This window comes from Clarias gariepinus, chromosome 6 (assembly GCF_024256425.1).
Source record: "Clarias gariepinus isolate MV-2021 ecotype Netherlands chromosome 6, CGAR_prim_01v2, whole genome shotgun sequence".
NCBI classification, from domain to species: domain Eukaryota; kingdom Metazoa; phylum Chordata; class Actinopteri; order Siluriformes; family Clariidae; genus Clarias; species Clarias gariepinus.
This window is the reverse complement of record NC_071105.1, coordinates 13,729,528-13,746,525: the sequence shown is the minus strand read 5'-3', so window position 1 is coordinate 13,746,525 and position 16,998 is coordinate 13,729,528. Positions and strand designations below refer to the sequence as shown.

The following is a 16,998-nucleotide window of genomic DNA, read 5'->3' as shown; positions in this document are numbered from 1 at the left end:
AGGAAAATAGCTATTGGCTGTCCTTTTTTTTAAGCTATTGGCTGTCCTAGAAGTCGCTAGATGACGTCATCACGTAATTTGCATTATGCACGCTGCACAGTGCGAAAAAGCAGCTTTACATGCTTTTCAAATGTGATCACATCCCAGCATAGAACAGTGTTCAGCGATAACTAATGCCATGGTGGCTTTAGCTTTAAGAGTCATTTTTTTAAACCATAAATGGCAGTTTGTTTTGTGTGAAACTATTGTAAGGCTTTGCCTTTTGTGTATGTTTCTGAGTTGCCATGTGTTTTTTTATATCGCAAAGTTTGGCATAAAAATCAGTCTTGCAATACAGGCAGTATGCCCGACTCCTGCGAGAGGACAGGCCTGTCTGTGAGTGCTTTGGGACGGGGGAGGGGCCAGCGGCGGCAGCTGCTGTGGCAAGTTGAGAAGAGTCAGTACGGACACATCAGAGTCTTCAAAAGTCTCCAGTAACACAAGAAAAAGTCGCCAGATTTGTCGCTAAAGGGATTTGAAAAGTCGCTAAATATAATAATTTAATAATAATAAGTTGGCAACACTGTGCGTGCGTGGCCAATTCTCGCGAGATATATCTTTAATATAGCTTTATACCAGGGGCGTGGATTTAGGGTGGATGGAGGGGATGTGTCCCCACCAATATCATCCGACCATGAGATGTCCCCACCAATAATTTAATCCACTTTTAAAAAATCGTGCGGTCAACATTAACCTAGACACGCAGAAAGGGATAAATCACGTTGTCTCCTTGAGTCCTCCCGCCCCTCAAAACACATATGATTGGCTGTGCCTTTCCCTGCTATCATGTGAGAGCCTATGGCTGCGTTCAGATACAAGCAGCGCCAAATGCAGTGGATTTTTTCCCCGTGAAGAAGGTGTGTTGGGTGACATACATGCGAAGATGGACAGGATGGACATAAGGAGCTTTTTTTTTTTTTTTTGAAGAAAAGTGTAAGCCACTTCAAGTTAGCTAGTGAATCTATCAAAGTCCATCAAAGTAACAACAGTTAACGTTAATGCTAGTTAATTCTAACGTTTTTTTTTAGAAATAGTCTTTATTAAGCCAATCTTTTCTACAGTTATTAAACATTCCTTTAACATTACACTATTCCTTAATTTAACTTAATGAATTGCATTTTTAGTGAAAGAATACTAATTAATACTAGCAATCGAAGCATTGCCAGGCAGGGGATGAGGGTGTGGGGAGTCATAGGTCCCCACCAATCTCCAGAGCAAATCTACGCCCTTGCTTTACGCCCCTCAGCCCCCCTACAAATTCTCCATAAACTTCACACAAATTGGTGATCGCCCATCGTCCCCTTTAAATTTTAATATGAAAGCGGCGGCGGCAGACTTCGGCTCCTTTGGCTTCTCCCTGTCTTTCAGCGCGGCCTTCAATTCGCTATCACAAAGGGAGATCTAACTTAAAGAGGGAGATTTAATTTATAATCCTAGAAACGCCCCTGACACACAAATATCGTAATATGTACAGAATCGCACACACACACACACACACACACACACACACATATATATATAGTATCTTTTTTTCATTTTATTTATTTTTTTTCAGGTTTTGTTAAAATTCGGGAAAAAAAATTCAGGATCCGGTGCTGCCTTCCAGTGTGTGAATAATTTAGAGTGCACTAACTTTAAGATTATACAGGAACTAGCATATATATCTTTCATTATCGATAAGCTAAAAATAAGCTTTAATGTAATCAGTGATATTATTTCAGGTCTGCCTGTCTTTTTGTACAGCAGAACTCTCTACGTAACTTAATACCAAGAAATAAAAATTTATAAGGTTGAGTATCTTACGCCTTGTTTACGCTAAGTTGTACTTCTTTTTTCATTGTCAGCCAAATACACCACTTGTCCAGTAATCACAGTAAATCACAAATGAGAAAACAAAAAAGTATTTTTGTCTTAAAGTATTTTTGTCTTAAAACGACTCCAGCGCGATAAAATACACTTCAGCGCTCTTATTTTAGCAGTGAAAATAATCCAGTTTAGATTTTCTAATGAATATCGATTAGTGCAGGTTTGTTTACGTTGAGCAAGTAGCTTATTAGTAGCCTATTTTAAAGTAGATTATTAAATAAGGAATAAACATATCGGGCTGTCCATTCATCTTAAAATGTTCAGTTTTATGTTCAGTTACTTGCCTTTTTTTTTTAGGGTAGGCCATGCTAACCAGTGCGTGTTGCACTTTCATTTCTGTTTAACGAGGATTCTGGTAGCTTGCTGGTGCATTACAGTCGTCTCTGTGTCTCTTTCACATACTGTGTTTATACATGCTAAACCTTCGCGTTAATTGGCTTTGTTGAATGATATGTATATGTGCGTTACTATATTTTTAGCAAAAAAAAAACGCTGGATGCTGTTACATAATCTGGCACAAAACTGCTCACACCTTCACTTCTACTCCTTATTTAATTTCATTTATGGTGCTGGTTTAACTTCAGACAACTACAGAAGGACTGCCAAAGTTCCATTAAATTCTGTCCAGCCAGTTTTGCATGAAGCTGTTACAAATTTTGGCCGGACAGACAGACAGACAGACAGACAGATTTTTTTCCTCCAACATATAAAACGTAAAGAAATCATTGATCGAGCAAGTTCTGACCAATGTACACACAAAACCTTTCTTTTATTTATATAGAAAGAAAAGCACCATTTAACCACCTTAAACACTAACATGCATTAATTTAAAATAATTTGGAGTCATTGTGGTAATACCTAAATTGCCACACACAAGAATTGTGCTATGTATTTGTATCTGTTGTTACTTAAGGTACCAAATACCATGTGTGTTGATTAATAATTTTAAACTCTCAAATTGTATTGTTTTAGAATGTACAAAATAAATCACTAAAGAAAAATGTGAGAAAGATGAGTCTAAACTTTTAAGTAGTACTGTATATTTGATTAATGTGTTTATTAATGTTTATGAAAAATAAAATCCCAGAATGTATTTATTTATTAATTTTTTTGTGAATGAGCAGGCACACTTATCCTGGGGAGCAGGATCTTAATAATCTCTGTGCAGGTCCACAAATCTGAGGTGTGTGGGAGGGAGTTACAGTCTTGAGTAGTGTGAGACTGTGTAGACAAGGTCAATCAAAGAATTTGGAGGAAAGGGACACCATAATTGTGAAAAAAGTCGCTTTTCATGTTAAGCAACCCTATACAGTGGAACCTTGGATTACGAGCATAATAACACTCATTGGCTTATTACACAATTATTCGCTTATTCACAGCCCAAAAAAAACATCACTTTACATTAAAAAAAGTAAAAATAAATCCAGACAGATAAGTGTTTCAGTTTATGCGAGTAGCAGTTGTGTGTGTGTGTGTGTGTGTGTGTGTGTGTTGTATGAATACAGAGATGGAAACAAAGATGGAAAAAATGGATCTTTAACCTCTCTAATGAGACTTTCTTTTGCTTTTAACGCACTGTACACACACGCTTACAAACACAAAATAAAATATGTTTTACACGCACACATGTGGACACAGTGTTATAGTAAACAATACACGCGCGCACAGATGTTGATTATACCATTGAGAGTCGCGCCCTAAGCACCGAGCAGGGAAGACGATTACCCACAATTCCGCAGCGCAAGAGAGAAAAAAAAACATTGGCTCTGTTGTGATCTCGTGATGCTCGGCGTCAAAACAAGAAGCACATGCGTGATACATGATACTTGGTACTTGTAAACCAAGACTTGTTTGTTTTTCAAGTCAAAATTTATTAAAAGTCTTTGCTCGTCTTGTGGAACACTCGCAAACTGCATTACTCGTAATCAGGGGTTTCACTGTATATTTAAAACAAGTCCAAAAAAATATATAATAATAACTGCAACATTTTTTTAAGTGACTTAAAAAAAAAAAAGAAGCCTAAAGTCGTTTATTATAAGCGGAACTGGCAACTATGGACAAAGAGACTACTTCTTCTTGATGTTTTGTTTTTTGATGCATTAGCGCCCCCACTTGGGAGGATGTGTGGATGCAAAATCTTACTTATCTTGCTGGACTCTTCTCCAGTGAACCAATCAATACATCTGTATCACTGCCTCATGTATTTCGTCTGTGAATGTAATCTACAGTTCCCTGACAAAGTATGTGCTCTTTCTTGGATTTTTTTTGGCATATTTTTCACACTTAAAAGATTCAGATCATCAAACAAATGTTAATATTACAAGATAACCAGAGTAAATACAAAATGCAGTATTTAAATGATGATTTAATTTATTAAGGGATAAAGGCTGTATAAACCTACTTGGCCCTGATGGAACCTAATTACTATGTCAAAAAGTAATTACCTACTTGCTAAATCATGAATGAACTGTGGCTTGTAGAAAATTAAGTTAAATTTCACTTGCCACGCCCAGGCCTGATTACTGCCAGACCTCTTGAATCAAGACATCATGTTGATAGAACCTGTCTGATAAGGTGAAGCACGCTAAAAGATATTAAAAAGCAACATGATATAAAGAAATAAAAAAAAAAGATAAAAAAACAAATGACTGTAATAGGCAAAAAAAAGCTTTCCTCATTTCTAGGGCTCCACAAATGGAGAATTTTTGGAACAGTGACAAACCTTTTACCAACATTTCTGCAAGAGCACAACAACAGCTCATCTAGGAGCTCATAAAAGCACCCAGAACAATATCTAAAAAACTACAGACCTTACTTGCCTTAGTTAAGGTCAGTTAAGGTGTTTATGATTTAACCTTTAGAAAGAGACTGGACAAAAACGGCATCCATGAGAGAGTTACATGATGTAAGGCACTGCTGACCAAAAATAATACAAAGGCTTTACTTTTATTTGTTATACATAGTACATATTTATTGTAACAGGTATTCAATATAGATACTGACCAATTAAAAAAAAAAATGATATAATTTTTGTTCCAGTAAAGTAAAGCCATTATTAGAGAAACTATTTTATTTATAAATCAGTACTTACTGACACAACTCCAAATAGTCACCATAGTCACAATAATGTCCAATGGAGCAAAAATCACTTTACTGTTGCTTTAGTTATGATTTCAAATTAAGAGTACCCTTTTAAGACAGTATCTATTTATACAGTAATGCCACACAAACTGTGTTGTTATACTTTGCTCTTATGGCAGTGTTTCAGTGCATCAGAAAGAGCCTCTAAAATCATGTCCACATGGTCCTTGTTGCTGTTACAGCCCATCAGACCCACACGCAGGACCTGCAGTAAAGTAAGAAATTATTTAATCAAATGTCACACTCTAGGAAACACAGGTTGGTAACTGGTACATTAGTGATGCAATTAGTAAATTATCAAAAAACAAACAAGCAAATAAAAACCCCACCATGCCGACTGATGGCCCGAGACCTCCAGAGATCTCTATACTGTAATTCCTCATGATGAAACCTGTAATCTCTTTCCAGTCATAGCCGGGTGGTGCTACTATTGTGGTAACTGTAGGCAGTCTAGCTTTCTGTAAGAAAAAAAACTTTAAAAGGAGCCATACTAAAATTAAATGATCGCTTAAGTGAGAATAAATCACTACATTTAGGGAATGCTGTTATAATAAACCCTTCAAGCATAGGGTAGTGTGATGAGGCCTGATACAAACCAGAAGCTAATTATCTTTCACAAAAATTTTTGTCAATGTGCTCTTTTGCATACTTCAGGCATGCAGCAATGTTATTTTTAGTAAGCAGCAGCTTATTTTGTGGTGTCCTGCCATGGACACCCTATTTGTTCAATGTTTTATTTACTGTAGTCTCATGAACAAGGCGGCACGGTGTTGTAGTCGTTAGCAATGTCACCTTGCACCTTCAGGGTCCGGGTTCGATTCCCAGCCAGGCTTGATTCCCATCTTTGTGTCCATGTAGTTTGCATCTTCTCCCCGTGCTTAGTGGGTTTTCTCCGGGTACTCCGGTTTCCTCCCACAGTCCAAAGACATGCAGATTAGGCTTTTTGGCTTTCCCAAGTTGCCCGTAGTGTGTGAGTCTGTGTATATGTGTGCCCTGCGATGGATTGGCACCCTGTCCAGGCTGTACCCCACCTTGTGCTCTAAAGCTCCTGGGATGGGTGCCAGATCCCCCAGATACAGGATGAAGTGGTATAGACATGAGTGTGTCTCATGAACATACTGTAGATTATTGGCTGTCACTCAGGGTTGTTTCTTTACCTCATTGATAAGACTTCTTTGTGCTCTTTGAGACATTCAGACTTGGCACCCATTTTTTGGGAGAGTAGCCACAGTCTCAAATAGTCTTTATTTGCCTAGGGTTTTAGGTTGTAGACTGGTGTTTTTGAAATCACTTTGTAACCCTTTCCAGCTTTATGTAATGTATAAACAATTTTGAAATTTCAAAAGGTTCGCATACTTTTTCTTGCTACTGTATATATAGTATTTATTAATAAATGACTCTCTTTTTTTTAGTATTTATAGTTCCATGAAATTCTGTGGACTATCTGTCCAATGTGTTTTATATATACAGTATACACTGTGTGCATTACCTTCTCCTCCACAAACAGCTTGAGACCCATCTTCTCTAGGCCTGTATGGAAGAACTCAGCCACTTCTTTGTGTCGTTTCCATGATTTTTCAAGCCCCTAGAAAAGGCAAAATATGTAAAATTTATTTAGCTAATTTTTGTGTTTGTTTGATCCTTATTGTGCTTATTACTACACAGCATCCTCATTAGAATGATGGGTATAAAACAAAGGGATTGCTCACCATCTCTGCCAGAATGGCAAGGCCCTCTCTTAGACTGTATAATGCAGTTACAGGACCAGTGTGATGATAACTATAAAAATGCATAAGTACTTTATGAATCTATGTAATAAACAGAATAACTTTAATAAATGTAATCCATAGGGTTATTTACAGTATAAGAATTGTTCCAAACAAATTGCACAAGCACAACCTGTTTTCATTTTCACTGTCTATCTTTATGTCCAAAAGTACGAGAACTATTACCCTGTGCAGTATATGTTTTCATACATATTATTTATATTTATATTTATATATTTTTTACATAATATCCATGAATGAGAGATTAGATGAAATTTACATTCGAGCAGGTTTTTCATCACATCCCCAATAAGTGGCTAGCCAGCTTAGGTCCAGGAAATAGGATACCGGTTTTGTCTTCCTGCTGAAGATTTTATGGCTGTCAGAAAAGAAAAATGGAAATGTATCCTTTCAGCCAAGGTTCATCAGAACATGTATGACTAAATTTAAGGATGAGTTCCTCATTATGTCTCTTTTCTCATCTCACCATGCTCTCTCACTGAAGGAGATTGGGGCAGTTCCTGGAGGTGCATTTAGGACCTTCTGAGAGCCAGTGTACAAAATGTCAATAGCTGCAAAATATGATAATTATATGAGCTTTCATGTTTGGGTGCGACAAATAGATATAATGTAAATATTTGAAACCTGTAAAGTTCAAATGCTTTCAAATATAAAACAGTAATCAAATTACCTGTTTTCAGGTGTGATAGTTATTTTTTGTTGTATGAGATGTGTTCAAGTCAAACTGGGACTTTTATTAAATGTCTAATAAAAAGGCGTAAAACTGATTTGACATTTACAGAAAACTGCAAAAACACAGCACAGTAAGGTGATAAGACTCTTAGCTGCAGTAAAACATTTGAAATGTGCCAATGTTTTACAGAAGGATGTAAGTTCATAAATGATGATCCCAGCCACTGGAGTCTTTCTGTGAATATTCATTAAGTAAAACACCTGATCCTTGAAAATCATTGGGTAACTCTGATCATGGCTCCGGTGTACTGAGAAATCTTACTGCCCTGATGGTATCCAAGCACTAGTGAAATACTGGATAAGTGCATTAGTGCTTCATGGGATTATATAGAGAAATAAAAAGGTTTTTACTTTCATAACTGTGTTTTTTTATCATCTCTATAATCAAAAGTCCTGGTTTGACTTGAACACCCCTCTTAGTTTTTGTATTGTTTAAAATTATAACATATATTTCAGTTTGCAGAACATTAAAATATGTAAACTAGACTGTGTTGTCAAGAGCAATGTATGTAATGCTTTTTAACAAAAGTCTAACCAAAGTGGGACAATATACAATATAGGTCTTTTTAAATGTACCTTGTTTGTCCATGTAAATTGGACTACCACCGAGTGCTGCAACAGAATCAACCAAGAACAAGCTATCATACCTGGGAGGCAAGAGTAATTGCATATGTTAAAAAAAGGTATGAAAATATAATTACAGACATGAAAAGGTTAAAGAATGCACAGAATATGCCAGTCTAATATTTTCACTTTTCACATTTCTGTGTAAAGAATGCACAGAATATGCCAGTCTTATTTTTTCACTCACTCGTGACAGAGCTCGCCAATGCCATCTATTGGGTGCAACACTCCTGTAGAAGACTCTCCATGTGTGAGAAAGAACAGAACTGGCTTATATTTAGCTAATGCCTTTGAACATAACACAAACATGTTATATAATTCCACAAATATTGAAGACATGGCATTTTTAATACAGCATGCAGGCCTTATGCTATGGTGTTACCTGCTCTATTTCACTGTTTGTGAAGTACCTGCCAGCTGAGGTTACAATAGTATTGACTTTAGCACCTGTTACACAAGACAAGTTAAGCTTTTAACTCTTTAGTAAAGAGTTGAGGTTAATAATTATTTGAAATTCATAAACAGTCACTAAATGTTAAATAGATGAAATATTGTAAAAGATTGTGATTAACAGTTTAGTACCTATTCTTTGTGCAATTTCTGCAGCCCTCTCCCCCCAGATACCATTAACTGCAATGAGCACACTCTCTCCAGGCTCCACTGAATTAAAGATAGCACACTCCATAGCTGCATGACCCGGCCCACTCACTGCCAGAGTCATGCGGTTCTGAGTCTGAAACGCATACTTGATTCCACTCTTTATCTGATCCATAATCTTGAATATTCATGTAAAAAAAATTATCAGATGAATTCCACAATGTAATTAAGCATTATATAAAGCAATATCACATTTTAAAAATTCCTCCTATAATCTAATAATTAATTAATAATACATTTTTGTAGCAGCTACTGTAGTTTGCTATAGGATTCTTTACAGTAATAAAGAGATGATCAACTTTCCTTTCAGTGTTTTTAACGTTTTGACTGATTGATGCATACACAAAACGATAACACACACAGTACATTAATATATACAAATTATAAAATGAAAATAAAATACTTATATACATTCCATATAATGCATTGTTTTTGTGGCTCAAATAATAAAAGACACATCAGTCTACGCTCCAATACATTTAGAAATATAATTAAATGCATTATGGATAAATAAACAAATAAATAAAAACATTTTATATATTGTCAGTAAGACAAATACAACAGATTTCCCCCCTTAATTGTGTGTATACTGTAAATAACAATAACTAAAATTATGATGCAACTGTACCTCTATAGTTTCAGGGTGCAGGTGTCCCAACATCGGTTGGCACGTAGCTGTCACAATCCGAGCGGGCACGTTGGAGGGTCCCGGTCCCAGCAGAAGCCGGTGTGGAACCACAACAGGTTGTAAGAGACATTGTGGTGGTTGGACTGAAAGAGACGACATACTGAAGAGACAAAGAGCAGCTGCTTTAACGTGACTACAGAAAGAAGCAATAAAGCAGAGAAGTGTGTAAGTGAGTACAGAAGACCAAAGGTCTACAAGTCCACAGATTTCAGTGGGAAGTGACGAAACCCCACGATCCAAATTTATGCACTGTGATCATTTGCATAACAAGTGTAAAGATAAATAAAGAAAAAAGTAAAGAAGGTAATAAATTCTAGTTTTATAATCATAAAATGTTATGATGTTACAAGCTATATAATGTAGAACATTTTAAAAAAATAAGAAAGTATCTTTGTAAAACTAAAACTTTGGGGAAAATATTGAGAATTTATTGAAGAAATGGATTTGAAAATTTGGAAGGGACTTCTTTTTATATGGAAAATAAATATATGTATGACAGATTATGCTCACAATAAATAATAAAATGTATGATAATGACACAAATAAATAGCATTTTTTAAATATAAAGAAAAGCTTGAAGCAGTTACATTTTTAATGTAAATGCTTCTAGAGAGAATTATAGTGTGGTGTTTGGTCACACGTTTGATCAGACCAGAAGATATAGGGTTTCGAAAGTTACAGTATGTTACCTTAGATTTTGTTCTGTGGCTCTCAGCATATTAATCATTAACTGCATTCTCTCTAACATAAACATGACTTTTGTTAGACAGTGGAACTTAAGCTGATTAGTAAACTTTGTGTAATGCTGATGCCTATGTGAATGATGAATGAAAAATAAAATGTACAGTGTAGAGTCTTAGGCACACTGTGTTTTTGTACAAGGTTTTTTATACATGCTTATTTTATGATGTTATTATTAAATCAGTACAAAAAAAGAATAAAATTCTTATTTTTAGAAAATTATTAAATTATTTTAGAAATTATTATTTCAGGAAAAAAAATGTAATCTTAAAGGAAAAAGGAAAATATCTGTAGGCCAGAAAAGAAAGCAACAGGTACGGCAAAGTCCTCAGAAGTACTGTGGCTGGTTTTGCAAGATGTTCAGTAAAACTAAGCCGTAAATTGCCTTATAATCACACAATTTATTAAAAATTTTTTATTATTATTTACTGATTACGGCTTTTTATAGTATTTTTTGAATGTCGAAACTTTTTTTATGAAGACATACTTGTACCAGTTACTTGCATGTGCCTAAGTACATGGTACTATTTTGCTTTCATGTCTGTAATTTTTTTTTCAGTCATGTAGGAATCAATATATTTCACTACCAGAAATCACAGCTTTTCTATTGCTGTAGTTTTTTAGATGATAGTTTTATTGCAAAGTATGACATTGGTGCATCATTCAGTAGCAAAGCTCAGAGCATTTTAGGCAAATGTGCTAATTTTGAGAGTTCTAAATTTTCTACCTGACTTATCCGGAAACCCAAATACAGTTTGAAGTCTTAAGCCTCCCCGTTGACGCACACCATCAAGGCTTTCATACAGTATAGTTTTAATCGTCATTGACCTAAGCTGTGTTGTATCTGTGCTGCTTGAGTTGTTAGGGGTTAATATGATATATCTGTCCTATACTGTAGTAGTTAAATAGTTAAAAATAAATAACCACTCTTGGGAAGTTCAAGTAAAATGTATTTATAGTAAAATTTATTTGCACAGTTTAAAATCACAATCATGTCATAGTGGGCTTCACAGGCTTTTAAGTCAATAGCGCCACATCCTTATAGCATCCATTAAGAGAAAGAAACACTCCTGAGAAATGTAAAATAGACTGAGAGAAATCTTGGAATGTGCAGTTAATGTGAGGAAGGTTCACAAGGAAGCTTGATTAATTAGTAAACACTGTCCTAGTGGCTGAGGACTGAAGGAGCCATTAAAGTACACAAGTTTCCCCTGAACAATGGTAGCCTTTACCTCCCCACATAAGGTCAAGCCAAGATATGGAGTCAGCTAAAAAGAGAATGAGAAAGAGTTAATGAACTACAAGCTCATTATACATAAACTTAAAGAACAATGAAGTCTCACTCACTTTATTTTTGTGATGTATGATATTCTTTTTTACCTAGAAAATGACAGACATATGTGTTATGTTCAATAAATATATAACTACAAGTATTTATTAGATATTAGATATTAAATATTCATTAAATAAAAGTTATTAGAAGTAAGTTTTAGGACATTCTGACATGGATATACATAAACACCCCTAACATGTATTCTGTTCTGGGTTGATATTAACACACTGGCAGAGCTCTGTGAAATATGAAATGCTCTCTCACTCACTGTAAATTCCTTTTCTGGATCCCAGATGACTAAGTCTGCATCGTGACCTGGCATGAGGCTGCCTTTTTGGTTGTCTAGGCGACAGAGACGTGCAGGTTCTTTGCACAGGAGTTTTACTACATCAGGAAAACCAAAACCTCTCTTACGAGCTGAGGTCCAGAACAGAGGCAGACCTCGAGACAAGAGATAAACAGGGTTTTAAACAGCACTACAAACCACCTTTAGTATTTGACTAATGTGTTGTCATATTTTTGTGGCAGCCTGGTAAAACCCATTCTAAAATGTTGACAGTTTCAACCAGAAATACATTCTATACCCTGATCAATTACCTATACTACTAATCCTGTAGTGTTGGTGGGGGTCTGGAGTCTTTTTAAAGTAAAGCACAAGGTGAGGGACACAATGAATGGGGTGCCAACACATCAAAGGGTAAAATCCCACATTCAATTATATATGTATCTTAATCAAAAATAAAGCTATAGAATTACAATGTCTGATTACACCTAAAAGTGAAAAGTAATAAGAATGGATATAATGATTACATTTTGACTGGGGTGCATAAGTATCACAGAAATTTTGTCAGTTACAGTATTATCTGAATATGATCTGAATTGATTAGGCTTGACTGTTTTGTAGGATAGCTATCTCCCGATATGATCAAAGCTGGACACTTAATAGATAGAGAAATACCACTGAAAGAAACCAACATGTTGTCTAAAAGCAACTGATATTATAAAATATGAAAAGTTGGTCACAATGATTTTTAAAGTTAAAGTGTCATAGTGAGTTTACTTTCACCTGATGTTCAAACATCAGTCCTTGTGGCTGTCAATTATTAGTCTACAGTAAACAGACTCTGATCACAAGCTAAAGCTCTTTTAAAATCTATCAGAACTTTGACCCAAATAACATACCGAACTGCAGAGAAGAAATGCCACCCCAAGCCTGAGTAAAATCCCCAATGTCCAAGCACTTCAGGTTGGGGGTGCAGGGAGAATGATCAGATACGACCATGTCTATATCACCATCTTTTAGTGCAGACCACAGCTGCTCCTGCAGGGAAAACAATAAGAAGAATAAGAATATTAACAAAATTTTCATTTCCTGTCACATTTCAACTTAATTTTAAGTAAAAGGATTTCAGAGTTGCCATAGTAACAAAAAGTGGTCTCCACTCATCTCCATTTCTGTGATGCTGAGTAGGAAGGCTTTGTTTTCCTTTCACTCTGGTGAACAGTGTACCACAACCCAAACACAGACTTAAAACGAGTTAAAAGTAGTGTCTTACTCTTCAATTTTAATGATTGATATAGATGGCAAATACAAATTCTGTGATCACTTATAACAGCGGTAAATATTGTCTCTCACCAGTTTCTGTTTTTTCTCTCTCCCTCCCTCACTCTCTTTCTATCTTATTAAGATTTAAAAGCACAGCTTGGCATGTCACAAAGAAACTAGAGAATTCAGAGCTCTCTAAAGTCCCTTAAATTTTCATTCTTTTTTTTTTTTTAGAAAGCTTTATAATATTAAAAAAAAAGATTTTCATTCTAAAATAAAAAATTAATGAGATGAGTAAAACCTAGTTTTTTTCATTTATGTCTGATCTGCACTACGAAAATGTCTAATCTAACCTGGTTGGCTTTGTCCCGAATGGGAGGACAGCACTTAAACTGTGTGGCCCCTGATGGGATGTTCTCTGAGTTGAGGGTGAGATAGTGGTGTGTTGTCTCCACTGTTAATGGCGCTCCATTCTGTCGAGCAGCTCGGATCAACTCCAGAGACTCAGCTGATGACAGGTGCACAATGTGGCATCGAACTCTGTGAAAGAACACAAACTCTGTTTGAAACTCTGTTGTGTGACTTTAGGGTAACAACATCAAAACAATAACTAACTGTACTGCAATAGTGGAATTCTGGTCAAGAAATAAGTATTATTAGATTAAGGGACAAAAATATTTGTTGAACTGACTGGTACCGCTGGCAGAGTTTTGCAACGGTTCGAATGGCCTCAAGCTCCATGACATCAGGTCTGGACTTCAAAAAGGTTGAATATTCCCATGGATCTGAGCACAAAATTTTTTGTTAAATTTTATTTATTTTGGGATTAAATCGAATAAAAAATGTTTTTGTTGATTAATAGTAAATATTTAACCATTTGGAATAGGAATATTTAGTAATTATTTATCAATATTTCTTCCTCTCTTACCTCCATCCTCTACCAGAGGTGGATCGACCTCCTGCTCTGCATGAAACTAAATACAACAGAGAACAGTATCATTGCACACTTAATTATTGACTCTTTATCCCTTCCTTATTGAGGTATTTAAATGAAATAATAATTATATTTATTATGTGTCCTTATATGATTTTACATCTGAAATTAATATTCTATAATGTGTACAGAGCTCTTATTATTAACCAATAATCTATTGACCAAATCCTCAGACATAGTTACTCAATACATTTTAGATATTTACTGGATGTGGAGAGAAGTCCTGCACACCAAACAGTCAATGAAGAATTATCAGCTGGTTGCTCACCAGTAAAACACTTTTTGTACCCTGGAGTTGTTTCATTGCAGCATGCAGGTCCTTTTCGCTTACATGAGGAAATTCATCAACTCCACTATGGATGAGAAAGCACTTAAATCCAGCAACTCCGGCCTGCACCATGGGTTTCAGCTCCATCTTAGAGAGATACAGAGAGACACACAGAATGGACAGATGTGATAGTTTTGCTCAATTTCTATTAAATGATTTTTTTCATATTCAAATTAAAGAAATTGAGAAAAGGACAAGATCCATTCTGTAAATAGTAATCAGTTTTAATAATGTTGAATCACAATAATCATATTAATATTTAATATCTTGTTAATTAATATTAACAAGGGATGAAGAATTGTAATATGTAAAGGATCAGATTTCACCTGATTCCCAGGGACAACACCTCCCCAGAATGCCGTGTCCACAAAGCACTGTCCAGTAGCAGCTTGTAGTTTTTCTTGGAAGTTCACAAGGCTTGTGGTTGGTGGTATGCTGTTTCTATGAATAATGAGCCAAGAAGAATATTTTTTTTTTCCGTTTCGTTTACAAAAAGAAGCTGAGATGCTAAAATGTATTTTTGGTTCTTAATAAATATGTACACATTTCCAAATGAACTGTGCAAAAGGGCTAGTTGCATACGTTTGTGTGATTATTTTATATGTATACATGTGTGTTCTTACAGGGGCATGTCTACTATAGTAGTCACCCCTCCTGCTGCTGCCGCTTGTGTTGCAGTCCAGTAGCCTTCCCAATCGGTACGGCCTGGTTCATTTACATGAACATGACAGTCCACCAATCCTGGCATTACCACATTGTCACCTACATCCAACACCTACACATAGCAAATATTGCACACTTATTAAACAAGAAAACATGGCCTTTGTTTTAAACCTGAAGGGAGTTGGCTACTTTATGAATGCTAATGTGTCCAGACAGTAGTAATTAAAAAGTAGAGAAAATAGGGCAGGGACTGAAAGCTGAAAAAAATAAATGTGAGACATGGGAAAAAGTTTAACAGTACAGTGTAAATCATTTTTGGTTTTGCCAATTATAATAATTAGCTTAGTATTGGTTGAACTTATTTTTAATAAAAAACAACATGACAGGGCATGCTGAAAATAGTCAGTGATGGGTATGGTGAAGGAGTAATGTGGAATTGCCAGGCTGATGTGAATTATTTTCTGGTAACAGAATATTCCAAAGTGTTTAATCGAACTCAAACGAGTGCTATTTGCCAAAGATTTTTTTTTTATTAATTATAAATTGACAAGTTGTGACAGGGCACACATACATAGACACACAATCACATGCTCATTCACAAACTATGGGTAATTTATGAATGCCAATTAGCCTAATCTGCATGTCGTTGGACTGTGGAAGGAAAACCGAGTATCCAGAGGAAATCTACCAAGCAAAAGGGGAACATGCACACAGAACCAAGGCAGGAATCGAACCCGGACTGTGATGGTGCAAGGCGACAGGGCTAATCCCTAAACCAGTGTGCCGCCTAGAGTATGTTGCCTTTTAGGACTTAAGAAGAAGAGAAGATTAATAGATAAAAAGATTATGTTTACCATTTGTTGTTAGCCAACTGTTAAATAAAGCACTACTGTACAAGTAAACTTTAAATCTAAATAAACATTACGTTAAAAACCTGTAATACCATCGTTTACCACTGGGTGTCCCCACGTTCCCACACTTAATACGCAGCTCACCTGCGCGCCCGAACTTGTAGTGTCACCTGGATCAGGCAGGATGTTATAAATCTTCCCTTCTTTTATGGTGATCAGTGCAGGTCGAACCTCGTCCCCAATCAAAACCTTTAAGCTCCTCACAGCACTCACAGTGGATCCCGCGTCCATTTCAGTGTTTCTCTTGCTGTACTGTGTATGAGCAGCCAAATGAACCCATTTAATCTACTAAAAGTTAAAACGCGGGAAAAGTTGTTTTCACATCGCACATTCACTGCTCATTAAACATTCTCTTTTCTGTTGTTTTTTAACAAAACAAAAACAAAATAAATAAATAAACACATACGCGTAACAGGAAAAAAAAGTGAAAAATGTCTTACTCTGAAGTGTAAAGAGAACAGAGTAGCTCGATTTTTTAAAAAAGGTTTTCTCTCTTTGATCCTCACTGCGGTTCACCAGCGCTTTATAGCGTGGAGTCAGTAAGGGAGCGTCTGTAAAGTTTATGACATGAGTAACTACGTAAGATTGCACCAAGATAATAATAATAAGTCATATACTTCACATGATATCTAAGCAGTTTTTTTTTTTTTACAGTAATAAAATCACTATATACCTATATCAGCTCAAAAAAGTAGCAGTAGTTGGGTTAAGGGCAATATTACAATATATTACATTACTGCATAAGTCCAGTTGTTTATATTTATAGCAAATACATTATATATGATTAAAAGATACAGTATGCTTTCAAAATGAAGGACTGCACATACTGAGTCTAGTCAGCAGCTGACCTAAAATGCTTTCCCGTGGAATATAGTGTACATACACCGAACAGCTGTAACATTAACACAACATAACACCTATACATTACATTGATTATGAATTATATAC

The 16,998-nt window shown here is 35.7% G+C and overlaps 2 protein-coding genes across 5 annotated transcripts; both read right to left on the bottom strand.

Annotated features, from left to right (window-relative positions):
- Positions 1-4,876: 4,876 nt before the first annotated feature.
- agxta (alanine--glyoxylate and serine--pyruvate aminotransferase a) lies at positions 4,877-9,887 on the bottom strand. The gene is made up of 11 exons (XM_053499032.1): positions 9,475-9,887; positions 8,772-8,964; positions 8,572-8,636; positions 8,377-8,477; positions 8,142-8,212; positions 7,300-7,384; positions 7,093-7,191; positions 6,756-6,825; positions 6,536-6,631; positions 5,376-5,504; positions 4,877-5,251 (listed from the first exon to the last, which is right to left on the bottom strand). Exons 1-11 carry the CDS (start codon positions 9,631-9,633, stop codon positions 5,144-5,146), a joined length of 1,176 nt encoding a protein of 391 aa, XP_053355007.1. The 5' UTR covers positions 9,634-9,887; the 3' UTR covers positions 4,877-5,143.
- Positions 9,888-11,192: 1,305 nt separating this feature from the next.
- On the bottom strand, positions 11,193-16,577 carry zgc:103559 (Allantoinase, mitochondrial). 4 transcript variants are annotated; one of them, XM_053499159.1, is made up of 12 exons: positions 16,491-16,577; positions 16,135-16,302; positions 15,100-15,251; positions 14,803-14,917; positions 14,417-14,563; positions 14,083-14,128; positions 13,852-13,939; positions 13,508-13,694; positions 12,791-12,929; positions 11,877-12,049; positions 11,623-11,655; positions 11,193-11,543 (listed from the first exon to the last, which is right to left on the bottom strand). In XM_053499159.1, exons 2-12 carry the CDS (start codon positions 16,279-16,281, stop codon positions 11,406-11,408), a joined length of 1,365 nt encoding a protein of 454 aa, XP_053355134.1. In that variant the 5' UTR covers positions 16,282-16,302; positions 16,491-16,577; the 3' UTR covers positions 11,193-11,405. The 4 variants fall into 4 exon arrangements, with proteins under 4 accessions (XP_053355134.1, XP_053355133.1, XP_053355132.1 ...); XM_053499158.1 differs by having other exon boundaries at positions 11,199-11,543; positions 13,846-13,939; positions 16,135-16,338; positions 16,491-16,554; XM_053499156.1 differs by having other exon boundaries at positions 11,200-11,543; positions 13,846-13,939.
- Positions 16,578-16,998: the final 421 nt, after the last annotated feature.

Excerpts from the sequence above, each read along its gene's own strand:
- agxta (XM_053499032.1), bottom strand. The coding sequence starts at position 9,633 with ATGTCGTCTCTTTCAGTCCAACCACCACAATGTCTCTTACAACCTGTT. Across the intron at positions 8,213-8,376 it reads ATTGGCGAGCTCTGTCACGA|GTATGATAGCTTGTTCTTGG; the intron begins GTGAGTGAAAAA and ends CTTGCCTCCCAG. Across the intron at positions 7,192-7,299 it reads TCCTTCAGTGAGAGAGCATG|CCATAAAATCTTCAGCAGGA; the intron begins GTGAGATGAGAA and ends CTTTTCTGACAG.
- zgc:103559 (XM_053499156.1), bottom strand. The coding sequence starts at position 16,281 with ATGGACGCGGGATCCACTGTGAGTGCTGTGAGGAGCTTAAAGGTTTTG. Across the intron at positions 14,918-15,099 it reads ACTATAGTAGACATGCCCCT|AAACAGCATACCACCAACCA; the intron begins GTAAGAACACAC and ends CATTATTCATAG. Across the intron at positions 12,050-12,790 it reads CATTTCTTCTCTGCAGTTCG|GTCTGCCTCTGTTCTGGACC; the intron begins GTATGTTATTTG and ends TCTTGTCTCGAG.